General features: G+C 46.8%; 1 protein-coding gene across 1 annotated transcript in view; it reads right to left on the bottom strand.

The window, feature by feature from the left end:
* VASH2 (vasohibin 2) overlaps positions 1-26,633 on the bottom strand; it is a 90,314-nt gene that overhangs the window by 19,088 nt on the left and 44,593 nt on the right. The window contains exon 6 of the mRNA XM_044291487.1: positions 268-649. Within this exon, the coding sequence (XP_044147422.1) occupies positions 268-649 (382 nt within the window). The remainder of the gene's footprint in view (positions 1-267; positions 650-26,633) is intronic.

Below are 26,633 nucleotides of genomic sequence, written 5' to 3'. Positions count from 1 at the left end.
ATTACAGCTCAGGGGGCGTGTCCTTTCTGCTGCAGCTCTCTCCCCAACAGATTACAGGTGATCGCTAGGAATCCCAGCAGCAGAACAGCCTGTGATTAGCTTGTCAGAAAGACTTAAGGAAGAGGACAACATGATCTCCACCCGGAGGTCTCAGGATCGGGCAGAGATCATACAGTTATTATCTATACTGTGGACATGCTGTCCATGGTATGAAAGTGTTCAGGGTGGACAGATTACCATGCACCATAGAGACACATCTTCACCTACCTTCATCCTCATGTCCCGGGCATGTTTCTCCAGTTCCTTCTTGATATCGGCTCGCACCATCTTCCCCATGTTGATGACTAGATACCTCCACTCGATTGGCTGGAACGTGTGGGGATCATGAGGGACATATAAACCGATTTTGACCTTCTTCACCGTGTGAGAATACATTTTGTACGATTCCTCAAAGTCAAAGATGAGCTCGCTCAGAGTCTTAAAGGTCATGGGTTTATCCATAAGGTCCGACCTTCTGCTCATGCCCAGTGTCCCGTAGTGTCCATTATGGTGGATCCCCAGCACTACGTGGTGGAAGTAGTTCCCTGAGAACTGGGTTTTAAAGCTGATGGGGAACCGCTCCACGCTGGTCTGACCAGTTGTGAGATATCTGGAGCACTATGTGAAGGAGGTTGAACTTCATACCATCAGGAAAAAAGGCTTTGGTATTTGGAATTACCGCACACATCTACCAATGAGTAGTACCGCCCATACTGATGTAGCAGAGATGAGATTGTCATTTGGACTGCAGGTAAACCAGGTGCCTTATTTAAACTCAAATTTAATTTCGCTACATCTGTAATAGGACTGCTGTACAGCAGGGATCAGCAACTTCCGACATGTCAGCTGTTGTGAAACTACCACTCCCAGCATGCATCCTTGCTTAGCTGTTCTTAGAACTCCCAATGAAGTGAATGGAGAAGGATGGGAGTTGTAGTTTCAACAGCTGAATTAGGCTCCATTCACACGTCCATGGTGTGTTGCGGATCCGCAACACACCCGCCCGGCACCCCTATAGAAATGCCTATTCTTGTCCGCAAGCTGCGGACAAGAATAGGACATGTTCTATCTTTTGCGGAGCTGCGGACGCGAACATCAGGGCCGCGCTCCGCAAATGCGGACAGCACACTGTGTGCTGTCCGCATCCATTCCGTTCCCATAGAAAACGAATGGGTCCGCACAGAGTTCCGCAAAATTGCGGAACGGATGCGGACCCATTTGCGGACGTGTGAATGGAGCCTTACCAGAAGTCACTGATCCATGCTGTAGAGTATATTGGCTCATTATACTGCACAGTACACTGGTATCCTGCCACAATTATTATACTGCACAGTACACTGGTATCCTGGCACACATTATACTGCACGGTACAGTGGTATCCTGCCACAATTATTATACTGCACAGTACACTGGTATCCTGCCACAATTATTATACTGCACGGTACACTGGTATCCTGGCACACATTATACTGCACGGTACAGTGGTATCCTGTCACACTCATTATACTGCACGGTACAGTGGTATCCTGTCACACTCATTATACTGCACTGTACAGTGGTATCCTGTCACACTCATTATACTGCACTGTACAGTGGTATCCTGTCACACTCATTATACTGCACTGTACAGTGGTATCCTGGCACACTCCTTATACTGCACGGTACAGTGGTATCCTGGCACACTCATTACACTGCACGGTACAGTGGTATCCTGTCACACTCCTTATACTGCACGGTACAGTGGTATCCTGTCACACTCCTTACACTGCACGGTACAGTGGTATCCTGGCACACTCATTACACTGCACGGTACAGTGGTATCCTGGCACACTCATTACACTGCACGGTACAGTGGTATCCTGGCACACTCATTACACTGCACGGTACACTGGTATCCTGTCACACTCATACTGCACAGTACAGTGGTATCCTGTCACACTCATACTGCAGAGTACAGTGGTATCCTGTCACACTCATACTGCACAGTACAGTGGTATCCTGGCACACTCATTATACTGCACAGTACACTGGTATCCTGGCACACTCATTATACTGCACAGTACACTGGTATCCTGGCACACTCATTACACTGCACAGTACACTGGTATCCTGGCACACTCCTTATACTGCACGGTACAATGGTATCCTGGCACACTCCTTATACTGCACGGTACACTGGTATCCTGGCACACTCATTATACTGCACAGTTCAGTTGTATCCTGGCACACTCATTATACTGCACAGTTCAGTGGTATCCTGGCACACATTATACTGCACAGTTCAGTGGTATCCTGGCACACTCATTATACTGCACAGTTCAGTGGTATCCTGGCACATTATACTGCACAGTTCAGTGGTATCCTGGCACATTATACTGCACAGTTCAGTGGTATCCTGGCACATTATACTGCACAGTACAATGGTATCCTGGCACACTCATTATACTGCACAGTTCAGTGGTATCCTGGCACATTATACTGCACAGTTCAGTGGTATCCTGGCACATTATACTGCACAGTTCAGTGGTATCCTGGCACATTATACTGCACAGTACAATGGTATCCTGGCACACATTATACTGCACAGTTCAGTGGTATCCTGGCACATTATACTGCACAGTACAGTGGTATCCTGTCACACTCATTGTACTGCACGGTACATTCATTATACTGCTCAGTACATTAGTATCCTGGCACACTCACTATACTACATGGTACAGAGGTATCCTGGCACATATTATACTGCACGATATTGTTGTACACGGGCAGATTCATTATACTGCATGGTACAGAGGCATCCTGCCGCACCCTTTACATTAAAAGGGTGGTCCCACGAAAAATATTCTACAGTTTTCAAAAAAGCACCTGGATCTGAAGACTTTTGTAATTGCATGTAATTAAAAATGTATCTGTATAGCGCCACCTGCTGTTTGTCTTTTTCTTATTTCTTTGTCCTGCTCACTGAGAAGGTCGAACATCATGCGGTAAGTAGAATGAATAACGATAGCGGCACTCACCCATATGTTGCAAGATGTTTCTTTATTCGTATACGTTCGGATACAAAATTCAGCGGGCTGGGGCAGACATAAGCGTGTCTATGCTGAGTGATCAGCTGGCGACAGCGGTTTCGCACACTTGTGCTTCCTCTGGCCTCTGACCTAATCACGCTACCTGTGCGCTCCTTTTTAAAGCGTCTCTGTTGCCTCGGCAACCCTCGACGCTAGTGAAAACAAGCAATCAATTGCCTCGCTTACTGAAATGTGAGTTAAGGTACCGGACTAAAAACATCCCTGACATCTACTTGATCTGCTTACATATACCAATCTAGGCACGTGTTAGTATTATCATTTATAAATATACACTTAGGTCATTACGGTCATTTAATCCCAGGGGGCCCATCGCACAGAACGCACATCGCACAGAGAAGGTCGAACATGCTCAGTTTCATCCTTCTGCCTGCTGTATAGCACAGTTGTGATAGGGAGAGCATGGACACGCCCCCTGAGCTGTAGCAGAAAGGACACTCTCCTTTAGCTGCCAGCTTGATATATATCTAGAAGAGCAATCAGTGTGGAGATCTCTGGATCCATGTGAGGTACAGGGCTGGTTCTAGCTTTGTTAGAAAGAGATTGTCATGTGCTATATGATGTCTAATTTTCATGGGAGAAGCCCTTTAAAATGATGCATTGATATTGCAGTACACTGCACAGCACAGTGATCTCCCGGCACACGCCGGGCACTGCTGCGCCCTCACACCCAGCCTCCGAATCCTTTCAGCCACAACAAAAGGAATTATCATCAATTCACCAAGCAGGAACAAAAGGATAGATCCTAAAAGTCCTGCATGTCCGCAGGCCGGATGTGACCTTTCAGCAGAGCTCAGGTGCCGCTCTTGCGTGACCTTTACCGCGTATTACCTTATCCAGTCATTACACTGCCGCACGGCAGGATGCATGTCAAGGAGAAAACTGCCACACAAAGTGCAAAACCCAAAAAATACACAAAACAAATCCAGCGGCTATCCTCATCAACTCTCCATACACCTGCAAGTTTTACTTTGGCGATCCAGCGTAGTGTATTAATACAGGGATAAGCGGTATCAAGGCACAACTGGTGACGCTTATTTCTCCGAGATATAAAGGATTATACAGCATAGAATCCAAACATATATTTCATACGCATGCCAAGCTTCCCCGGCCGGGCCTGTATCGTGGCCCGCAAACAGCAGGTCCTCAATATAGGGCCCCGGCCGTTTGTGCACTGCATCACAGATGAGGACCCATTCACTTGAATGGGTCCTCAATCCGGAAGGTGCGGTGCAGAAGGAAGGCACGGAGCCGGGTTTCACTCAGAGCCTCCGCACTGCAAAAAAATAGAACTTGTTCTATTTATTTTTTTTGAGGTGTGGACGGATCACGGACCCATTCAAGTTGAACGGGTCTTCACCCGTCTGCGGAAACCGCACGGATGTTGCCTGTGCATTGGGGACCGCAAAATGCATGGAACGGGCCTTAGAATGATTTTCTTGTGCCAAGCCGAGGTCCTGGGCAGTCAGTCATGATAAGCTATGACCCAAAGCATTTGCCTTTGTTTGGATCCTGTAAAGAATTTCGGAGACTTGGGCCAGTTCCAAGAAAACGTATACATGTTGATTACTATAAAGCTATACATCTTGGTACAGAATAGAAATACCCTACCCCATTATATAACCCAGAACCACAACCTTATGGGTTCTCTATTATGTCAGCTAAGGAATAGAAATCTGTTGTCACAAATCACAGGGGGCAGAGTCTTGTGCTATCACTTTGCATAGTTTTACAATAAGGTGTAATACTTGCTTCTGCAACTAGAGGGCAGTAAGACAAAAGAAACCAAATCAATGTATCTTAAAGGGAAAGTGTCTTTTTTGGATGGTTGACGATCGGTTTTTCAACTTTTTTTTCCCCCATCTTCTTTTGAATACTTTTCTAAAAGTTAACCCAGTCTGTGGAATTGGCATTGCTGTCCCACTTGAAGCCGACAACACGGAAGGAGAATATAATATTGTCAAATAAGAAAGTGAACGTACTACACGTCTAATTTAAACGTGTTCAGTCTCCCCCTTCCGACCTTATAGTTTAAAGGGGTCATCCAATTACAGCAATTTATCCCCTGTCCACAGGATAAGAGATAAGGGTCTGATCCTACCACTGGGGCCCCCTGCCAATCACAAGAACAGGGGCCATGTTCCCCAAGTGACACTTCCTTGCTGAAGCCAGTCATTGGCTGCAGCGGCTCGTGTGGACATGTCCTAGTAGAGAACAAGCTGAGGACTGGAAGATGGAGGAAAAGAAGCCAGTGCACAGGACTGTAGTGGTGGGGAGCAGTTAAAGGGGTTATCCAGTTTCACAAACAGCCCCCCCATGTGCCGGGCCCCTCACAGGTAATATACTTACCCCGCTCCCTGCGCCGCTCCTGGTCCCCGCACCGCCACTGCTGCTTCTCCCTGTACATGGATGAAAACATCCGGTGTCAGGGGGGAGCAGCCAATGGCAGACGGGGACGGGGGGAGCAGCCAATGGCAGACGGGGACGAGCCTCCTTAGTGCCACCCACGATGATTCTAACCATAATCAGAAAATCAGTCATTTTAAAATGACAAGATATAAATTAGGCTACATGCACACGACCGTATGTGCTTTGCCGTCCGCAAATTGCGGATCCGCAAAAAAAAAAAAACGGATGACATCCGTATGCCACCCGTTTTTTGGGTGGATCAATTGTAACAATGCCTAAAACTGACAAGAATAGGACATGTTCTATTTTTTTTTGCGGGGCTACGGAACGGACATACGGATGCGGACAGCAAAAAAAATAAAAAATTATGGAACGGACACGGAAACAAAATGTGTTGGTGTGCATGAGGCCTTATTGAAATATTTCCGCCTGAGGACAAATCTTCCTGCCTGGGTACAAAGCAGGGATACCCAACCTGCGGCCCCCCACTGTTGCAAAACTACAACTCCCAACATGCCCTGAAAGCTGTAGGCTGCCCAGGCACGGCTGGGAGGGCCGCAGGTTGGGCATCCCTGGTATAAAGGGTTCATGCACGTCAGCAACCATTTTTATTGTCCCAATGCAAAACAATGAACTAATCTGCAAAGCGTTTTGTTTAAAAGTCTCCTGCGGTTTTGTGGATACAGCAACCGTTTCCATGGATACAGACTACAAACAACCCTTTGTGTAGTCTGATCATGCTCCATTCTGTCAACTAGTAAGAAGCTAAGCTAGCAATAGTACTGAGGAAAATCCCATGACAGCAATCCCCCCACGGGGGAAAACGTAACATGATAATCGCATGACTACTGAGGCGGTCACATTTTTTGTGATTGTGGTTATACAGGCACAGCAAGTGTCCCTAGCCAAAATAGAAAACTATCTCAAAAATTATTATTATTTTTTTTAAATGTATTAACTGGGTATTTCAGCCAGTATCGTCTATCCATCCAAATCCCGGTAACATGATTGATCACTAAAAATGTAGAACCCTGTGCCTCCATATCAGGACAGGCAGCGTGGGTAGGAGGTCTATGCCACGGTGGTCAGACATATCCAATGGGTGGGCATGTATTTTTAAAGACTATTGGAGTCATTTATCAAACTGGTGTAAAGTAGAACTGGCTTAGTTGCCCGTAGCAACCAATCATATTCCTCCTTTCATTTTTGACAGATCCTTTGGTAAATGAAAGGTGGACTCTGATTGGTTAGGTCCAACTTCAGAACCAAATTTATTTTACTTTCCCAATACATCTAAAATAAAGAGTGAAGCAACTCTTATGTCTCCATGGTAACAGACGATTAAACCCTGTGCAGTCTCATCCCCCAGTCATACTCCCTTCTCTCCGTCCCCCGTCTTATTCTAACATACTTTTGATAGATTAGCAATAAGGCAGATGGATAGAGTCAGGTCTTCCGGATCAGACTACGCAGGGTTTGTTTGCAGTCTGTAGGCATCTGTGTTGGCCCCAGTTTATATGTGTCCCGCATTGCTGAGAAAAATTATGTTTTAAAATATGCAAATGAGCCTCTAGGAGCAACAGGGGCATTACCATTGCACCTAGAAGCTCTGCTCTCTCTGCAACTGCCGTGCCCTCTGCACTTTGGTTTACAGGGCCAGGCAGGTGTGATCACGTTTTCACTGCCTGGTCCTGTCAATCTAAGTGGAGAGGGTGTGGCAGTTGTAGAGAGAGCAGAGCCTTCTAGGTGTAATGGTAACGCCCCCGTTGCTCCTAAAGGCTCATTTGCATATAGTAAAACATCATTTTTCTCAACAATGCGGGCACAAATGAACATGGGACCAACACAGATGCCTTCAGCTGCCAAGTGCACATGCAACAGGTACAAATCTGCTGACAGATGCCCTGTAAAGGTTGGGGTACCCCTTCAGTTCTATAATCAGTCAGAGCCTGGAAATGACATACCTTCTCCTCTCCTGTGCAGCACACGGGGTAAAGTAGTATTTAAAAACCTATAACTTTAGTGACAATGTTTTATTAGATGAACTGAAACAGCAGCAAATATGATGCAAAAATAGCTCAAAAACCTCCAGCTGGGAAATTCTACCCTGTCTGAAACGTGTCCGGGAGGCAAAGTCCGCAGCGCAAACAGCGACACCCTCAATGTGACAGAGGCGCCCAGCCGTGGCGATGGTTACTTGTCCGCCTCCATTGTCCGGCCTCACTGACTCGTTGCAGTTTTCTGCATGACACCAGTTCAATAAGGATACGAGATCTCTACCGTGACAATGGAAACAAACACAAGAGCCGTTTACCTACGTGGACAGCAATATACAGTCGGAACCAGACGTTTACATACACTATATACTGTAGAAAGACACAAGTGCACGTTCTTCTCGATATCTGACATGAAAGCAGAATAAACTTTTCCTGTTTTTGGTCAGTTAGGATTACATAAAGTGTCACTTTAGTGTGCTGATAACTTTAAAACGCTTTGACTTATCCAGACCATTCTCAGATTGTTTTCTCCTCACATATTGTACTTCATGACCTGGTAAAATGGAGTCAAAAAATTTCATTTTTAGTTATAAAAAAATACCAAATTTCAATTTCTTTTTAAATAGATAGTAATACCTCAAAAAATAGTTACTACTTTACATTCCCCATAGGTCTACTTCATGTTTGGATAATTTTGTGAATGCCATTTAATTTTTTGGGGACGTTAGAAGGCTAAGGGTACTTTCACACTAGCGTTATTCTTTTCCAGCACGGCGTTCCGTCCAAGGGGCTCTCTACCGGAAAATAACTGATCAGTTTTACCCCCATGCATTCTGAATCGAGAGAAATCTATTCAGGATGCATCAGGATGTCTTCAGTTCAGTCACTGAACTGCGTTTTGGACGGAAGAAATACCACAGCATGCTGCGGTATTATCTCCAAACCAAAATTCCGGATCAGTTGCCGGCACTAACTTACATTGAAATGTATTAGTGCTGCATCAAAAATACATGCTCAGACCGGTATAAATGTGAAAAAAATGTATAACGGATCAGTTTCTCCGGATGACATCCGGAGAGACAGATCCGTTCTTGCAATTCATTTGTAAGACTGATCCGGATCCGTCTACAAATGCTGTCCGTTTGCATGCAGAATGCCGGATCCAGCAGGCAGTTCCGGCTACGGAACCGCTTGCCGGATCACTCTGCTGCAAGTGTGAAAGTAGCCTAAGAAGTTTAGAAGCAAAATTTCCAAAACCCACTTTTTAAGGACCAGTTCAGGTCTGAAGTCACTTTGTGAGGCTTACATAATAGAAACCACCCAAAAAATGACCCAATTTTATAAACTACACACCGCAAGGGATTTTAAAAACTTCGATAACCCTTTAGGTGTTCCACAAGAATTCATGGAGATGATACTTCTGAATTTCACTTTTTTGGCAGATTTTCCATTTTAATCAATTTTTCACCGATGCCAGAGCATACAGCAGGGGTCCGACTATCATTAACAGCCGGACCCCTGCCTTTGATCGGGCGGGCGCAGCTCCTGCACCCGCCCTGATCAGCGCGCCGTACCTGTACTGCTGCTGGGTTTTCTGTCCCACATTTCTGCGCCGTACATGTACGGCGCTGGTATCCTAAGGATTAAACAATTCTGGACTGCCCATATGATGAGGCAATGTGTTTGGAAGCTTCTGTTAGGTTTGTTGGCAACATCTGGGTTAATTAGAGACACACCTGTGGATGTATGTAATTGCACACCTGAAACACACTGCTTCTTTGTGTAGCATCATGGGAAAGTCTAAAGAAATCAGCCAAGATATCAGGAAAAGAATGGTGGACTTGCACAAGTCTGGCTCAACCTTGGGTGCAATTTCAAGAGGCTTGAAGGTGCCTCGTTCATCTGTAGAAACAATTATACGCAAGTACAAACAAAAGATGGGAATGTCCAGCCATTATACCGCTCAGGAAGGAGACGGGTTCTGTGTCCCAGAGATGAACGTGCTTTGGCCCGACATGTGCATATCAACCCAAGAACAAAAGCAAAAGACCTTGTGAAGATGATGGTGGAAGCTGGTAAGATTGTGTCACTATCCACAGTGAAACGAGTACTGCATCAGCATGGTCTGAAAAGCCGCTCTGCCAGGAAGAAGCCATTACTCCAAAAGAAATGTTTATTAATGTTTGCAAATGCAGACAGGAACAAAGACCTACATTTTTGGAAACGTCCTGTGGTCTGACGAAACTAAAATTGAACTTTCTGGCCATAATGACCATTGTTACGTTTAGAGGAAAAAGGAGAAGATTGGAAGCCTAAGAATACACAACTGTGAAACACGGGGGCGGCAGCATCATGTTGTGGGGTTGTTTTGCTGCAGGAGGGACTGGTGCATTTCACAAAATAGATGGCATCATGAGGAAAGAAGAAGATTATGTGGAAATACTGAAGCAGCATCTCAAGACATCAGCCAGGAAGTTAGATCTTGGGCGGAAATGGGTCTTCCAAATGGACCTTACTGCCAAACTGGTTACAAAGTGGCTTAAGGATAACAAAGTCAATGTTTTGGAGCGACCGTCACAAAGCCCTGATCTCAATCCTATTGAAAATGTATGGGCAAAGCTGAAAAAGGCAGGTGCGAGCAAGGCGACCAACAAACATGGCTCAGTTGCACCAGTTTTGTCAGGAGGAATGGGCCTAAATTCTGACCAACTATTGTGAGAAGCTTGTGGAAGGATATCCAAAATGTTTGACCCAAGTCATACAGTTTAAGGGCAATAGGTACCAAATATTAATGAAATGTATGTCAACATTCTCTCTCTCATTATTCTGGCATTTGGGAAATAATAATAATTATGGTAATCCTAACTGACCAAAAACAGAAAAAGGTTTATTCTGATTTCATGTCAGATATTGAGAAAAACATGCAAATGTGTCTTTTTATATAGTGTCTGTAAACGTCTGGTTCCAACTGTAGCGCCGACACCTATATCTGCAGGGGCATAAACAAGTATTTCCAGATCTGTCACCTACACATCAAAGAGCGAGCAGCTGAGGACCAAACAGCCTACAATAGGTCGACATACACCAGGTACAACTGTATATTCGCTGGGTCTGAAACACTTGTGAGATGCTGGTCTTCAAAACATACATTATGATGACTGCTATCTGGAATGAGACATATGGCTGCCCCTACTGGCAGAGCAATGCGGATTGCTCCTAGTGAACACCTAGACTACCTTGCCAAACAAACAAAAAAAAAATCACATACAAAAATAGCAAACTGCCTCGGGTAGTCTAGAAGTAGGTTAAGAAGGTCTTGTGCTTAAGAAATCTTTTAAGCAGTAAATGTAACTGCAAGCATGACTGGGAAGCACTTCATGTAAATGCTAAATTGTCTGCAGAGGAGTGAACTGGTCACTGCCCCCCCACAGCTTCAACATAATCCTCTTCTGCTGCGGTCACCATTCCAAGACCTGATTTGTTACAGAGTGTTTGGTTTCTGCCCATTTTCTGACATTTTCCAGTTTACTTGCAACATTGTCCTCATTCACCTAATCATTACACAAATCAACAAATCACTGCACCTCACAAAATCAAAAGAATCCCTCTTCTGCTGCTGTCCCAATTCCCAAGACCTGATTGGTCACATACTGTTCTATTTATGTGCACTTCATGACACTGTTCATCACACAAATGAACAGGTCACCGCCTCCCACACCATTAAAATAACCCTCTGCTGCTGTCACAATTCCCAAATCCTGATTGGTTACAGGGTGATATATTTCTGCCCATTTTCTGACACTGTCCATGTTACATGCAACCTCGTTCTCATTCACCTAATCATCACACAAGTGAACAGGTCACTGCCTCCCACAAAATCAACAAAATATCTTCTGCTGCTGCTGCTGTCACAATTCCCAAGACCTAATTAGTTACAGAGTGTTTTATTCCTGCCCATTTTCTGACACTGTCCATGTTACATGCAACCTTGTCCACATTAACCTAGTCATCACACAAATGAACAGGTCACTGACTCCCACAAAATCAACACACTCCTCTACTGAAATATGCAATGCTGCTAATGTATAGCGTTTTCCTGGCCACTACAGGAAGCGTACAGCTATAGCTTTCCTTGGTAAGAACAACTGGTGGCTTATGACAGCCATCATCTCTGACCCTCCAATACACATGCACACAGCTCAAGCATGCATGTCCCCTGAACTGGGAGAAGGGAAAAAGCATGCATCGACAAGAACTTGAACAGTTGAAATCCTATTGCACAATCTGCATCTCCCCAACATCTGCCAATTCAGCAGGTTCAACTGATATTTACCTCGTGTATATGTGCAGGTTAAACCTGGACAGATCTTGGATTGGACATGTTTAAAGGGGTTCTCCAAGAATAAAGACTTTCTGTACTGCCTCCATATATAGTGGATTAATACTTACCTGCTCCCTGCCGCTCCAATCCTCTGCGCTGGCTCCCGCATGTCCATGTTCCGGTCTCCCGACTGTGGGGCGACCAGTGGTGCATAGCTCTGCTGCAGCCAATTACCACCTTCAGCAGTGATGTGCCACTTGTAACTGCATCCCTGCTGAAGCCTGTTATCTGCTGCAGCGGAGCATGTGACGCAGACAGCGCAGAAAAAGTCTTTATTCCAAGATCCCCTTTAAAGGGGTTTTCCCACAAAAATATTCTATAGTTTTCAAACCAGCACCTGGATCTGAATCATTTTGTAATTGCAACTAATTAAAAATGTAAGTTAGTTAAATTATCGAGTTATTCAATAAAATGTATCTGTATAGCGCCACCTGCTGTTTGTTTGTTTTTCTTATTTCTTTGTCCTGCTCACTGAGAAGGCCGCACATGCTCAGTTTCATCCTTCAACTGCCTCCTGAACTGTGATAGGGAAAGCTGAGACACGCCCCCTTAGCTGCAGCAGAAAAGACACGCCCCTTGAGCTGTTGCAGAAAAGACACGCCCCCTGCGCGGCAGCAGACTGGACACGCCCCCTGAGCGGCAGCAGAATGGACACGCCCCCTGAGCGGCAGCAGAATGGACACGCCCCCTGAGCGGCAGCAGAATGGACACGCCCCCTGAGCGGCAGCAGAATGGACACGCCCCCTGAGCGGCAGCAGAATGGACACGCCCCCTTGAGCTGTCAGCTTGATATAAATCTAGCAGAGCAATGAATGGGGAAATCTCTGGATCCATGTGAGGTGCAGGGCTGGTTCTACAGATTGTCATGTACTGTATGAGGTCTGATTTGTATATTTTTACATTAATCATGGGAGAACCCCTTTAATGCAGATCATTAATGGCCTATACGAGGCCAAGAAACAGCACCAGGTCAATAGAAGGATGTGATAAGAAAGAGCTATAGCAGAACACGTATACATACATGATGACGAGCGCTGGCAGCATGTTAGGGGCTTGTGTCGGTGCTGTGCATGGTTTACATAACACGCCTGTTCTTGGCAATACCATATCATTTTCACTGGAGCCGAATCCCCATCTGTTAGTCTACACAAAGACTTCGCAGTCCCCTCCTCCCACGTCTTCACAGCCGACTCCAGCACCCGAGCCCACTTAAGGGAATAGCAAGCAGCGAGGCAGATGGTGGAAGCGACAAGTGAAACAACCCAACACGCGTAGGACGGCATATTTACTGGAAGGCCGACACCACTTCTTGTATTTCATATGTTTCATATTTGACCAAACTGCCTTAAAGGGGTCCTCTTACTTCAGCCAATGGGATCTATCCTATAGAACAGGGGTGCAACACCTGCCCCCAGAGCCATGGTTTGTGGCCCCTGTCCTGCTGGGTAGAAACACAGCGGATTGTGCGATCAGCTGCGTTTCTGCCCGGAGCACCGCACAATTGCAGGGTTACAGCTCCTGCACTGGAGCAGGAGGGGTCCCCGGCTGTCAGAGACATCACGAGACCCGAGGAGAAGGCAGAAGCAGTGTATCAGCACTTCTGCCTTCTCCTCACACAGGTGAGCAGCGCGCGGTGATCGCCGGGTGTCAGGGGCAGAGGACTGCAGAGCCTCACCAGCTCTGCCTTGTACAAAGCCTCGCCAGGAGGCTGGTTTTCCCTGTAACTGGGGCTCCTTTGGATGCTCCAGTTACAGTGGAAATACTGCAAAAAAAAGTCTATGTCCTCAAAGGTCTTTTATAGACCTTTGGGGGACTAATTAAGTGGCAAATACACTGTATATATTAAAAATAAAAATAAAAGTACAAAATAAAAAAGTCTTTTAACCCCTTAAAGACCCGTGTGACGTACATGTACTTCATGGTGATCGGGTGGGTGCAGGAGCTGCGCCGGCCCGATCAGCGGCAGGGGTCTGGCAGTCACTGATAGCAGTACCCCTGCTGGATGCGCCGGCATTGGTAAGTCACCGATGCCGGCGCATTAACCCTTGATGTGCGATGTCGGGCGGGGATTGGAGCTGCATCGGGTCTGTGTGCTGCTGTGACGGGGACCCGATAGCAGGGAAGGCAGCGCGATGCCTTCCTTAGGCATCGGGGCTGCCTTCCGGTGGAGAGCCTGTGAGATCTAGCCCCCTGGATCTCACAGGCAGGAAGCTGTATGAGTAATACACACTGTAATACACTTACAGCCAATGCATTCCAATACAGAAGTATTGGAATGCATTGTAAAAGGGGATCAGACCCCCAAAAGTTGAAGACCCAAAGTGGGACAAAAAAATTATAAAAGTTGAAAAAATAAAGTTTCCCCCCCCCCAAAAAATTAAAAGTTCCAAGTAAAAATAAAATAAAAAAAGTCGTTTTCCCCAAATAAAGTAAACATTATTATTTTTTTAAATAGGGAACAAAAGAAAAGTAGACATATTAGGTATCGCCGCATCTGTATTGACCGGCTCTATAAACATATCACATCACCTAACCCCTCAGATGAACACAGTCCAAAAAAATAAAAATAAATGTCCTAAATAAACAATTTTTTTGTCACCTTACATCACTAAAAGTGCAACACCAAGCGATCAAAAAGGCGTATGCCCCCCAAAATATTGCCAATCTAACAGTCACCTCATCCCGCAAAAAATGAGCCCCTACATAAGACAGTCACCCAAAAAATAAAAAACAAACTTTGGCTTTCAGAATATGGAGACACAAAAAAAAATTTTTTTTTCAAAAATGCTTTATTATGTAAAACTGAAACAAAAAAACAAAAGTAGTAGTCATATTTGGTATTGTCGCGTCCGTAACAACCTGCTCTATAAAAATAGGGCATAATCTAACCTGTCAGATGAATATTGTAAATAACAAAAAATAAAACCGGTGCCAAAACAGCAATTTTTTGGCAAATTTTCCATTTTATTCCATTTTTTCCGCTAACAAAGCAAGGGTTAACAGTCAAACAAAACTCAATATTTATTGCCCTGATTCTGTAGTTTACAGAAACACCCCATATGTGGTCGTAAACTGCTGTACGGGCACACGGCAGGGCGCAGAAGGAAAGGAATGCCATATGGTTTTTGGAAGGCAGATTTTGTTGGATTGTTTTTTTGACACCATGTCCCATTTGAAGCCCCCCTGATGCACTCCTAGAGTAGAAACTCCAAAAAAGTGATCCCATTTAAGAGACTACACCCCTCAAGGTATTCAAAACAGATTTTACAAACTTTGTTAACCCTTTAGGTGTTCCACAAACTAAAAAAATATATTAAAAACCCCTGTGTTATGCAATAAAAAGTTGCAAGAGTTATTTTGGTCGTCCAACAAATAAAAAAGTGTTTGAACCACATGTGCTAAATCACAAAAAAGTGACTGGTCAATAAGGCCTTTTCAGGCCTGGTCATTAAAGGGTTAACCAATAAGTGCTTTCCCGGCTAGTAAGGCCTGATACACACGACCGTACCTCTTCTTTTGGTCCGCAGGACACCAGCCATGTGTGTTCTGCATTTTGCGGAACGGAGTAACGGATGCGGTCAGCACATGTAGTGCTGTCCGCATCTTTTGCGGCCCCGTTGAAGTGAATAGGTCCACATCCAAGCCACATTAAAAAAAATGTGGTTCAGATGTGGACTAAAACAATGGCCGCCTGCGTGAGGCTTCAGGGAAAGTGCTTACTGGTTATTGCAGGGCACTTACAGTATATCTGGGGGTGCAGGAGGCGGTAGGAACCAGTGAGCGCCGTCCTCTGCAGTGAAGGAAAGCGCACATTTGTGAATAGGAGGCAGGAAGGAAATGTCGCCACTTAAAGGGGTTTCCCAGTAAAAATGATTTTTAACCAGTTCCTGCAGCATGGCCCCTGACACAGAAGATTCCTACTTTCCTGCTCCAGGCTGCTCTCGCCGTCTCCATCTTCCTGTCCCGGAAAAACCTCTCCAGCAAATGACTGACTTGTGCGGAGAAACGCTGCTTGTGGCCACATCACCACTGAGGCCAGTCATTGGCTGGAGAGGTACAAGTGACTATGCCCATAGCCAGCCGGATGTAAACAGGGCCGGTACCGGAAGATGGAGGCGGAGGCAGCGGGAGCGGCGGGGAGCAGGAAAGTGTGAATCTTCTGTGTCAGGGCCATGCTGCAGGAACGTGTTAAATTTTATTAATTTTTTACCGGGAAATTTGCAAGTTCCTAATACACTGCGCGATATTCGTTCAATTACTGGGAACAAGTGTTCATAGGAGCGCTCATTCCTGATATCTGGCGGTATAATCGTGCCACCGATCAGCTGATAAACAAGGAATCACTCGTTTGTCGGCCGATTTGCATATTTTATCAGGATGAAAGATGTACGATAATCGTCAGCACATCTCACCGTGTAATCAGGAATGTGCTGCCGATAATGGATAGAAGTGAATGAGGGAGGAATGACTGTGGTAGCGATCATTCCTCCCCAGTCACTTTGTATTAGCATGTGTAGAAGGGTGATGCAAACGAGCGCTGATTAACTTCTTTTTTTTTTTGCGGCCCCTTGAAATAGTGCGATGTGACAATGCGGCCCCCAGACCAAAAAAGGTTGTGCACCCCTGCTGTAGAGAAAGTTAATACAAGGCACTTACTAATGTATTGTGATTATCCATATTGCCTCCTTTGCTGAAAGGATTTATTTTTCCATCACATTATACACGGCTCGTATCCAGCGCAGATACGTAGTGGTCGGGACAGGAGCTGCTGCGCATGCATGCCTATGTGAGCTCCCAGAGAGGTGGGGATAACTATCAGATCGGCAGGGGTCCCAGCGGTAGGACCCCCACCCCGTAACCCCTGCAGGCCCCTTGCAGCTCCCCTAAAATGACCGTAGAAGCCGGTCGCACATGTGCGTGGCTGCTCCATTCTTTTGTATGGAAGTTCCGGAGACAGCCGAGTGGAGTGCTCAACTATCTCTGGAACCCCCTTAGAAATTAATGCAGCGGCCGTGCAAATGTGCTGCGGCCCCTGGTAATTTAAGGGGGGGCCTTCAGGGGGTGAAGGGCCCCCATTCTTGTGATTGTGGGGGTCCCAGCGGTAGGACCACCACCGATCTGATAGCTATCCCCTATCCTGTGTATAGGGGATAACTTGTACCCATCGGAATACCCCTTTACGCTGGGTTCACACCTGAGCGTTTTACAGCGCGTTCCTACGCGCTGTAAAACGCACAACAGGCAAGAACCAATGCTTCCCTATGGGAATGGTTCTCACCTGGGCGTTTTACAGCGCGTACGATCGCGCTGTAAAACGCCCGACGCTCAAACAAGTGCTTGAGCTTTTTTTTGGGCGTTTGTCGCGCGTTCCCACACATAGAAATTCGGGAACGCGCGACAATGTGTGAACGCCAGTCTCTGTATGCGCGATTGAAAAACGCCCGTACAATCGCGCATACAGAGCGCTCGTTTCCGAACGCTCAGGTCTGAACCCAGCGTTAAGTAAAAGAATATGTAAAAACTGAAGCATTTTTATAACAGAAATTAAATTACAAAAGTAACTTGTTTTTTTTATGTGGATTTACACTAAACTAACACTTAATGGTAACACAATCCCTTTAAGAGGCCAAAGACAGACATATGTTTGTATATGGCAGCATTCACAATGTATAACGTGTTATCAACCTACAGTATATTACACCTGCTTCCCGAGCAGAGAATCTTTTCACCCAAATACAGCATATGGAGGGGGGTTGTAGCTGGGAACTACCCCAAAAATTCTTGGATAGGACTCCCTAAACAATGCCAGCTACAGTGGTCCCAAAACAGCCCCTATAACCGAACCACGCCACCCAAGGTCCCTATAACAGTGCCCCCTCTTGACTGTGACGTCCCAGTGCCTCCAATAAAAGTAACAACCGACACATTAGCCCCTCAACTAAGGCAGTCATAGTACCCCCATAACAGTGTGAATCATATGGTATTAGTAACCCCATTTTTGTCTAACTCTGGAGGAAACCTCGATTTCATGATACCTCCTTGACACCAGCACCACAACACGACGGCTACACTGCAATCACCATCAGGGTTATGCCACCAAATGTAATTCACAGGTTTCTAGAGCTGGCCAGGCCCGACTGGTCAGACTTGTCCACACTTACACGTCTACTCAGATCATTCCATAATTACAGGTTACATTTATTATACTTAAAGGGAACCCCCCACCACTCCAGGCCGCTGAGTGCAAAGCCAAACTAGGGGGCAACACAACAGTGTCCATTCACTGTCACCCTTGGTGTCGATAAAGGGAGTGAAAAATACTTTGCCATATATACTCCTCTAAATGGGCACTCTTGGCTGTTAAAAAGATTACAGATAGGTCACATGACTGACAACCTCCCTGCAGTCCTGAAATTAAAAGGGTTTTCCACGATTACTATGGTGTTTAACAAATATGTTCATGTAGTTACTTACCTCATCTACATCTTCCCCATGCTTTTTTTTTTTTTCCCCAATTTCAACTCTCCTTACCCTATGTAAACCGATCCCTCTGGTTTGTTTCCATCCTGTATGTAGCACTTCCTGTTCCTGTATCCAACCAAACCCATGATGCACTTCTCCTTCCTCTGCCACACCTCCAGCCCCGCCCCTAACAACCAGCTTATAGCTCCTCCCACCCAGCTAGTTACATAGACACTTCCCTATCACTGCCTCTAACAATGCCTAGCTAGTTTATAGCTCCTCCCACCAGCTAGTTACATAGACACTCCCCTATCACTGCCTCGCCCATGGACATAACATCACAGGAAATAAGAAAGAGCTGCATGGACATGGTCATGTGACCACAGCCCAGAATGGGAGATCGCAGCAATAAAGGAAAAAGAACTACATTACAAAATTTTAATATCCTATCTTTTACAGCGTGAGAAGCCCATGGAAACACACTTAAAAGGAGTTATCCAACCCCTATAATGACCCCCCCAATACCCAGGCCCCTTGTATACAATATACTTACCTGCTTTCCGGCACCCGCGTCGCACCGGATCCCTGCATGTCCGCTGCTGCATCTGACGACGGGGGGAGCAGCCAATAGCAGGCTGAGACAGGGACAAGCCTCCCTAGCATCGCGGGTGACGCTCATCCCCGTCGCGGCCTGCTATTGCCTGTCGTCGTCCCCCCTATCGCCGAATGTTTTGATCCGAGGGACGGGGAGATGCAGCGGGGACATGTAGGGATGCGGGTGACGGGGAGCAGGTAAGTATATTGTATACGACGGTCCTGGGCATGGGGGGGGGGATCATTATAAGGGTTGGATAACCCCTTTAAGCCCTTCTGCGGGCTTTCGGATCCAGGCCTCCACGCCACAAAAGATAGGACATGTCCTATCTTTCGCCATAACATGAGGATTGCGGACTCATTGCGGTGTTCACATGGCCAGAGCCTGTGTTTTGCAGACCCGATGTACCCTTACTAGTAGAAAATGAGAAAAGTAGACACCTCCTTTAAGGGGGATCTCCAGAGATCAACTGTGATCTATGGGTGAACTTAGCAATAAGCGTGCCATTCTCCTGCAGCGCCACCACAGGGGATATGAAGTATTACACAGTGAATTCAATGGGCGGTTGGGATCGTGGACAGATATGCCGGGTCCTCCAGTGAGATGCAGGTGGTCTTTGTACCCGCTCTCTGCTCTGAGGATCCTAAACAGGGGACACCCCACCTTTAACTCCAATAGCATATTTGAAAAGGTTTTTTTTATACCACACCACCCCTTTAAGGCACATTTATTGTCTCTTCTGTATAAAATGGAGCTCAGTAAAATGTCAGCTGCACCGTCCAGTAAGCGCCCTGATTAAGATGACATTTCACTAATCTGTTCATCTCACATTTATGGTGAAGGCTCATTGTCCATCTCCTAAGCTGTGTACACATGGCTGCGCCTGACCGGATTCCAGCAGACCATGGAAAGTTCTATAGCAGCGGAGAACTGCCTTCTGTGGTCACATACCCTGTCCTGTCCATACGGAGGTCCTGGCCTGTAGAGCTTCTAATGGAGGCGAAGGTGACGTCAGGAACTGTACATCTCCATATGGCTCTGGAGGCTAAGACTTAAAGCTGATCACGGATTGATCTGCTGCCATAGATGGGTAGATTATGGTTGTAGATTCTTGTTAGCGGTCACGTCAGCCACTATACGTATATATATGATGTCACCATACTGTGGCGGTTATATAGAATGGTGGCATGTTTCACCAGATGGCATATTATTGAGGCATTATATTGTAGAATATAAAGATGCCTCATATGGCAGCACGTGCAATACAGATCCATAGGTCACTACAAGATCTGTGCACACAGCTTTGCCATGTACATGAGTCCTTAAAGGGGTTATCCAATACTATAAACTGCCCCCCATATCCCAGGCCCCTCACACTGAATATACTTACGGTACCTCGCTTGCCGCTCCCTGTGCCGCTTCTGGTCCCCGCACTGCCGCTGCTTTTGCCCGTGCGCGGATGAAAATATCCAGTGTCGGGGAGAGCAGCCAATGGCAGGCGGTGACAAGCCTTCCTGGCATCGCGGGTGACGCTAGGGAGGCTTGTCCCCGTCTGCCATTGGCTGCTCCCCCCCTGACACCGGATATTTTCATCCGCGGCTCGGGGACTAGGAGCGGCACAGGGAGCGGCAAGTGAGGTAAGTATATTCAGTGTTAGGGGCCTGGCATATGGGCGGGTGGGGCAGTTTATAGTACTGAATAACCTCTTTAAAGGGACCCTCCAAGCTCCATCTTACTAAGGTTTATTCCTCTCCAGCACTGCCCTCCTGATTTTCTTTTTCTCGCAAGTAACAGTAATCTGTACTTTATAATCATTCTGCCCTCGTAGTAATAGAAATCAGCTCTCTGCGCTGAGTTTATACATAGAAGCCAATCAGAGAAGGCAGAGCTGCAGGATGACGGTGGGAGCAGCTGCCTGAACCAATCATAAGACAGGAGGCGTGTCTCAGACTACCTCAGACTCCCTGTAGACACTGCGGCTAAGCTGTAGTCACAGATCACAGCTCTGCCCTAATGGAGCTGAACTAAAGAGCAGACAAGAAGCAAACATTTGGCTGCTGAAAACAAACAGCAGGTAAGCGTCTCTTGTAGGTACTTACTTACATATCATTTTTGAGCTTATGAGTGGACAGTCACTTTAAGCATAGTGCTTGGCTACCACATTCACAGCAAAATGCTTATATTGTGTTATGCCTTATGATGGCACAGGGCAAGACAGGCCCTGCACTAAGCATAATACAGTATATCAGTTTTACCAAGAGCATTGCTTAAAAGAGGTTGCTTTGGACCAGGCTCCCAGCACACCTGGACTGGGTTCACTGTTGCTTGCAAGGGTATAGAATTTCATGGTAGCCAATGAGATGGCTATTCACTCTGGTTTAAAGGGGTTTTCCAAGATTTTTATACTGATGACCTATCCTCTGGATAGGTCATCATAATCTGATCGGTGGGGATTCGACACACGGGGACCCCACTGATCAGACGTTTGAGAAGGCACGGGTGCTCGCAGTAGCGGCTCTCACAAAGTTGCCTAGGCCAGTGACGTCACGTTCGTCAGTCACGTGGCCTAAGTGCAGAAAAGTCCCATTCAAGTGAATGGGCCTCAACTGCAATACCAAGCACAACCACTATACAATGTACGGCGCAGTGCTTGGTGAGCTGAGAGAAGGCTGCAGTGTGATGCCTTCTCAAACAGTTGTCCGGGGCAGGGGTTGGCGGGGTTCCTGGGTGTGGGACTCCCACCGATCAGATACTTGATAGGTCACCAGTATAAAAGACCCCTTTAAGGTGGTGGATCAACATCTATGACATCCATGATGAGATTACCACTTAAAAGGGTTGTTCCATCTCTTGAACCAGCTCTGATCTCAAGAACAGGGCCTCATTGTGAAAGGACTTTTGAAAGTAGCTGTTTTCAGAAGTCCAATGTCAGTGAATGGAGAGGAGGTCACGCATGCGCAGCGTCCTGTCTGTTCACTGTAATCAGACTTTCAAAAACAGCCAAACATGCTCGCTCAGCCATTTTCAGCAGTGGCGGATTACAATAGGGACGTTCGGGTCGGCAGCCCCGGGCCCAACACCGCTGGGGGGCCCAACGCTGACCCGAACGCCCACATACTGCGGCGGGGCACGGGAGCGCATAGCTCCCTGTCCCGTCGCCGATCACCGGCATTCACCGCATAGGCTTCAGGCCTTGTAGGCCTGAGGCCTATGCGGTAGTGAAATCCCGGCGCAGGCGTGCGTGATGACGTCATCGCGCACCTGTGCCGGGACGCAGCACTGTGACGCGCCTTCCTCTGCGAGCAAGCGCCTGGCCCTGGACATAGTTGAGTATTTATCTTTTCATTTTTTGTTCATTTTTTTTTTTTTATTTCATGTGCCTACTTGGGGGGGGACACACAGGAGGACATATTAGGGAAGATAAATCGATTACATGGGGGGGGAATGTGGGGGCTGTATGGGGCCAAATTATTATGGGAGGGAATACTATGTGGGGGCAAATTACTAGATGGGGCAGTGTGGGGGCAAATTACTAGATGGGGAAGTGTGGGGGCAAATTGCTATGTGGGGGCAGTGTGGGGCAAATTATTATGAGGGAATACTATGTGGGGGCAAATTACTAGATGGGGCAGTGTGGGGGCAAATTACTATGTGGGGCAGTGTGGGGGCAAATTATTATGAGGGAATACTATGTGGGGGCAAATTACTAGATGGGGCAGTGTGGGGGCAAATTGCTATGTGGGGGCAGTGTGGGGGCAAATTATTATGAGGGAATACTATGTGGGGGCAAATTTCTATGTGGGGACAGTGTGGGGTAATTGCTATAGGAAAATTGCTATGTGGGGGCAAATTACTATGTGGGGCCAGTGTGGTGGAAATTACTATGTGGGGGCAGTGTGGTGGAAATTACTATGTGGGGGCAGTGTGGGGCAAATTACTGTGTGGGGGCAAACTACTATATGGGGGCAGTTTGGGGGAAATTACTATGGGGGGATTACTATGTGGGGGCAGTGTGGTGGAAATTACTATATGGGGATGTTGCTATTGGGGAGGCACTGTAGGGGCAATTCTATTATTTCTGGGGACACTATACAGGGATTATTGCCTGGAGCACAATAGAGGATGGTATTATTACTGGGGGCACTCTAGGGGACATTATAGCTGCTGTGGACACTATAGGAACATTTGGGGTAATTTATCAAACTGGTGTAAAGTAGAACTGGCTTAGTTGCCCACAGCAGCCAATCAGATTCCACCTTTCATATTTGACAGCTCTTTTGGAAATTTAGTTCTACTTTACACCAGTTTGATAAATTACCCCAATTATATCTATCAGGGTCACTATTTTTTCAGCAGTATAGTTCCTGGGGCATTGGGGAGCACAACGGGCACAGTATTGGGGGTGGCAGGATGACACTGTGGGGACACCAGGAGGGGGAGGTTGATGGAAAAATTGAGAAATCTAACGTGTCTGTGTTACAAACTGTAGAGACGAGATGCGGCTAAAAGAATTTGCCATGGTGGTCTGGGTCAAGAGGAAAGAGAAGATCTACATGACAGGAGATGTCACTGGATGTAAGAGGTATGTGGTGCTGTATTCTCCTCCATGTCTTTTTTATTACAATTATATGTATTTTAAATTTGACGACCAAATTCTTCAGTTTAGGACCCAATTTGGGGTATTTTTTTTTAGTCTGAAGATGTCATATGGCCTAAGAAGAGACTGTGGCGCCCATGAAGCACCGCAGCCTCTTCATACAAAAAAAAACTAAACTAAAATGGAAGGGGGGGGGGGCCCCCAAGTTGGGTAGACAGCCCCGGGCCTATCATGCACTTAATCCGCCCCTGATTTTCAGTCCCGGAACAGTGAATGGAGAAAGATGCACATGTGGGTTGTGCTATCCTTTCATGGCAGGGTGAGCCTCCCTAGCGGGTGACGTAGCAGTGCTGCAATTGTGAGCGCTGGCCACCACAATGTTGACAGAGCGGTGTAGTTGCGGAGATGAAGCTACACACAACAGCTGATCGGTGGGGGTTCCGGGTGCTGGACACCCCTCTGATCAACTCGTGATGGCCTATCCTGAGGACAGTCGTCACAAAAAAAAAAAAGGCTGGTCAATCCCTTTAAACATGCCCTAAATTTACCATAGAGCAGAAGCCGCCGTGATGATTTTGGCTCCTGTCTAAGTTCATTAGTTAATCTGTCCAGTATCTTTAGGGATGGTTAATGCTCCTCCACAGAGATCCAGATTATTTCTGCTTCCCCATTACAGAGAGCTGGGAGAGTCTTTTTCTAGAATAGTCATTCAGAGCATAAGAAAGGTCTAATTTCTTTAAACATGGCAATTAGCGGTTAATTAAACTGATACTAAAAAAAGGATTTGATGAGCTGCAGAATGGGGAGTATAAAAAGCCATCCAAGTGAAAACCTTCCGCACTGTTTTATTCTACACATTAGGACTGGATAGTTAGGCTACCCTAACCATCTGAAATCATAAAAAATGAGACATTTACTATATTCTATGTGCTAATATCAGGTCACTAGTTCCTACAAGATCAGCACACTCCTCCCCTACTGCTGTAACCATTCATATGATCTGATTGGCTAAAGGGTGTTCAAGTCCTGCCCACTTCTTGAGACTATCCATGTCACATGTAGGCCTTCCATCAGTAATCACACATGGAATGGTCACTGCCCCCACAAGATCAGCACACTCCTCTCCTGCTACTGTATACATGTAACAGCAGCTGCTGTGCGCCGCTGTTCCCCTGCTTACCGCCGCATTTACGGGCGCCGTGTTCAGCAGTGATCCGCTGCCAGTGCTTCCTATTCACCGCTGTAGTCATGGGCTCTGTCTGTGTAGGTACTGTTGTTCTGGGATCCGCTCCACAGTTTCCTCTCAGCCCTGGCCACAGCATGCTTGTTTCCTGCAGCATTTCCTTAAGGGCCAGCGCACGTCACTTCCTGTGCTTTATGAGTTAGGTCATGTGACCTCGCTGACCAATCCTAGCCCTCCTGCACATATATAAGTGGCTTACCCCCGCCCCCCCTTCCCAGATTCCTCGGTGTCAAGGTCCTTGTGTCCTGCTAAGGTTCCTTGTGTCTGCTGTAATTGTATTCCTGGATTCTGCTATCCCTGCCTCCTTGCCTTGACTCTCTTGTTGCTGACCCGGACTGCCTGGCCTGTACCTGTGCCGCCTGCCCTGAACTATTGCCTGTTTGACTTTGCCTCTGCCTCACCCTTCGGTCCTGCACTGTTGCTCCTGGTTACGACTCGTCCTGCTGACTATGTCTGTACCTCTGATACCTTGCTCAGGTACCTCCTGGTCTGCCTGGACCAGCTGCCTTGTGTGCCAATCCTCCTCAAGAGGTAACGACCTGGTGTTCCCCTCGGAAAAGTATATCCCCACCATCAGGGGTGCTGTGAAGATCAAGGGGTTCACTTAGACAACGCCCTTAGAGGGGGTAGGACACGTGGCACAGTGGGTTCACACCCGCTGGTTCGTAACAAAACATTTATATGATCTGATTGGCTTGAAGGGGTTGTGCAAGAATTGGAGGGGGAGGGGGGGGTTGGCCATGCCACGCCACGCCACGCCACGCCACGCCACTTGGCCAGACCTGTAAAGGGAAGCTTACTTACCTGCCTCCCGGTGCTGGCTCCCTGCGCTTTCTCTTCCAGGCCTGGGCTGCTCTGCTGGGCTCCCTCACTGTGAACATCCGGTTTGACAACGCCCCGGCCAATCAATGGCCGCGGCAGTGACTGGCTCCCCTTACGTCATGACAAATGGTCACATGACACAAGGTGATCTGGTCTCCACCACGGCCAGTGATGCCAGAGCCAGCACCAGGAAGCAGGCAAGTTTCCCTTTACAGGTCCGGCTAAGTGGGGGAGTTTGACTACCCCCCCATTCTTGCATAACCCCTTTATGTGTGATCAAGTCCTGCCCACTTCATGACACTATCCACGTCACTTATCACACATGAAACGGTCACTGCCCCCACAAAATCAGCACACTCCTCTCCTGCTGCTGTAAACATTCATGTGCTTTGTTACAAGATGTTTTTTGTTTTTTTTCCTGTCACTTTCTTTTTGACACAACCGTGTCACTAACTTCCATCCTATGTGGATAGGTCACTTTCCCCTGCAAGATCAGCACACTCCTCTCTTGCTGTTGTAACCATTCAAATGATTTGATTGGCTTAAGAGTGTTCAAGTCCTGCCCACTTCATGACACTATCCATATCGTGCAGGCCTTCCATCATGAATAACACATGGATTGGTCACTTCTCCTCACAAGATCAGCACACCTCTCTCCTGCTGCTGTAAACCTGCATGTAATTGGCTACAAGGTGTTTTATTTCCATCACCTTCTTCCTAACACAGTCCTGTCACTATCTTTAATCCCACATGGACAGGTCACTCCCCCCCCCCCCCCAAGATCAACACACTCGTCTTCTGTTAATACCCTCCTCTAATACAAAAGCATGCTATCTGCCCACCTTATTATACTGGCCATCTACACAAACCATCTGATCGTGTACAGATCGTCCTGTCTCCACCCACATCAAACCCAACAGAACAGGCCAGCAGATATTTCTGTGACCCTGCTCTCAGGCTGCTCGCATACAGCACGTTGCACTCCCACAATGCAAGCTATTA

The sequence above is a fragment of the Bufo gargarizans genome, chromosome 4 (assembly GCF_014858855.1).
Source record: "Bufo gargarizans isolate SCDJY-AF-19 chromosome 4, ASM1485885v1, whole genome shotgun sequence".
Lineage (NCBI taxonomy): Eukaryota > Metazoa > Chordata > Amphibia > Anura > Bufonidae > Bufo > Bufo gargarizans.
The sequence above is the reverse complement of the archived record's forward strand: the minus strand, read 5'-3'. Positions and strand labels throughout refer to the sequence as shown.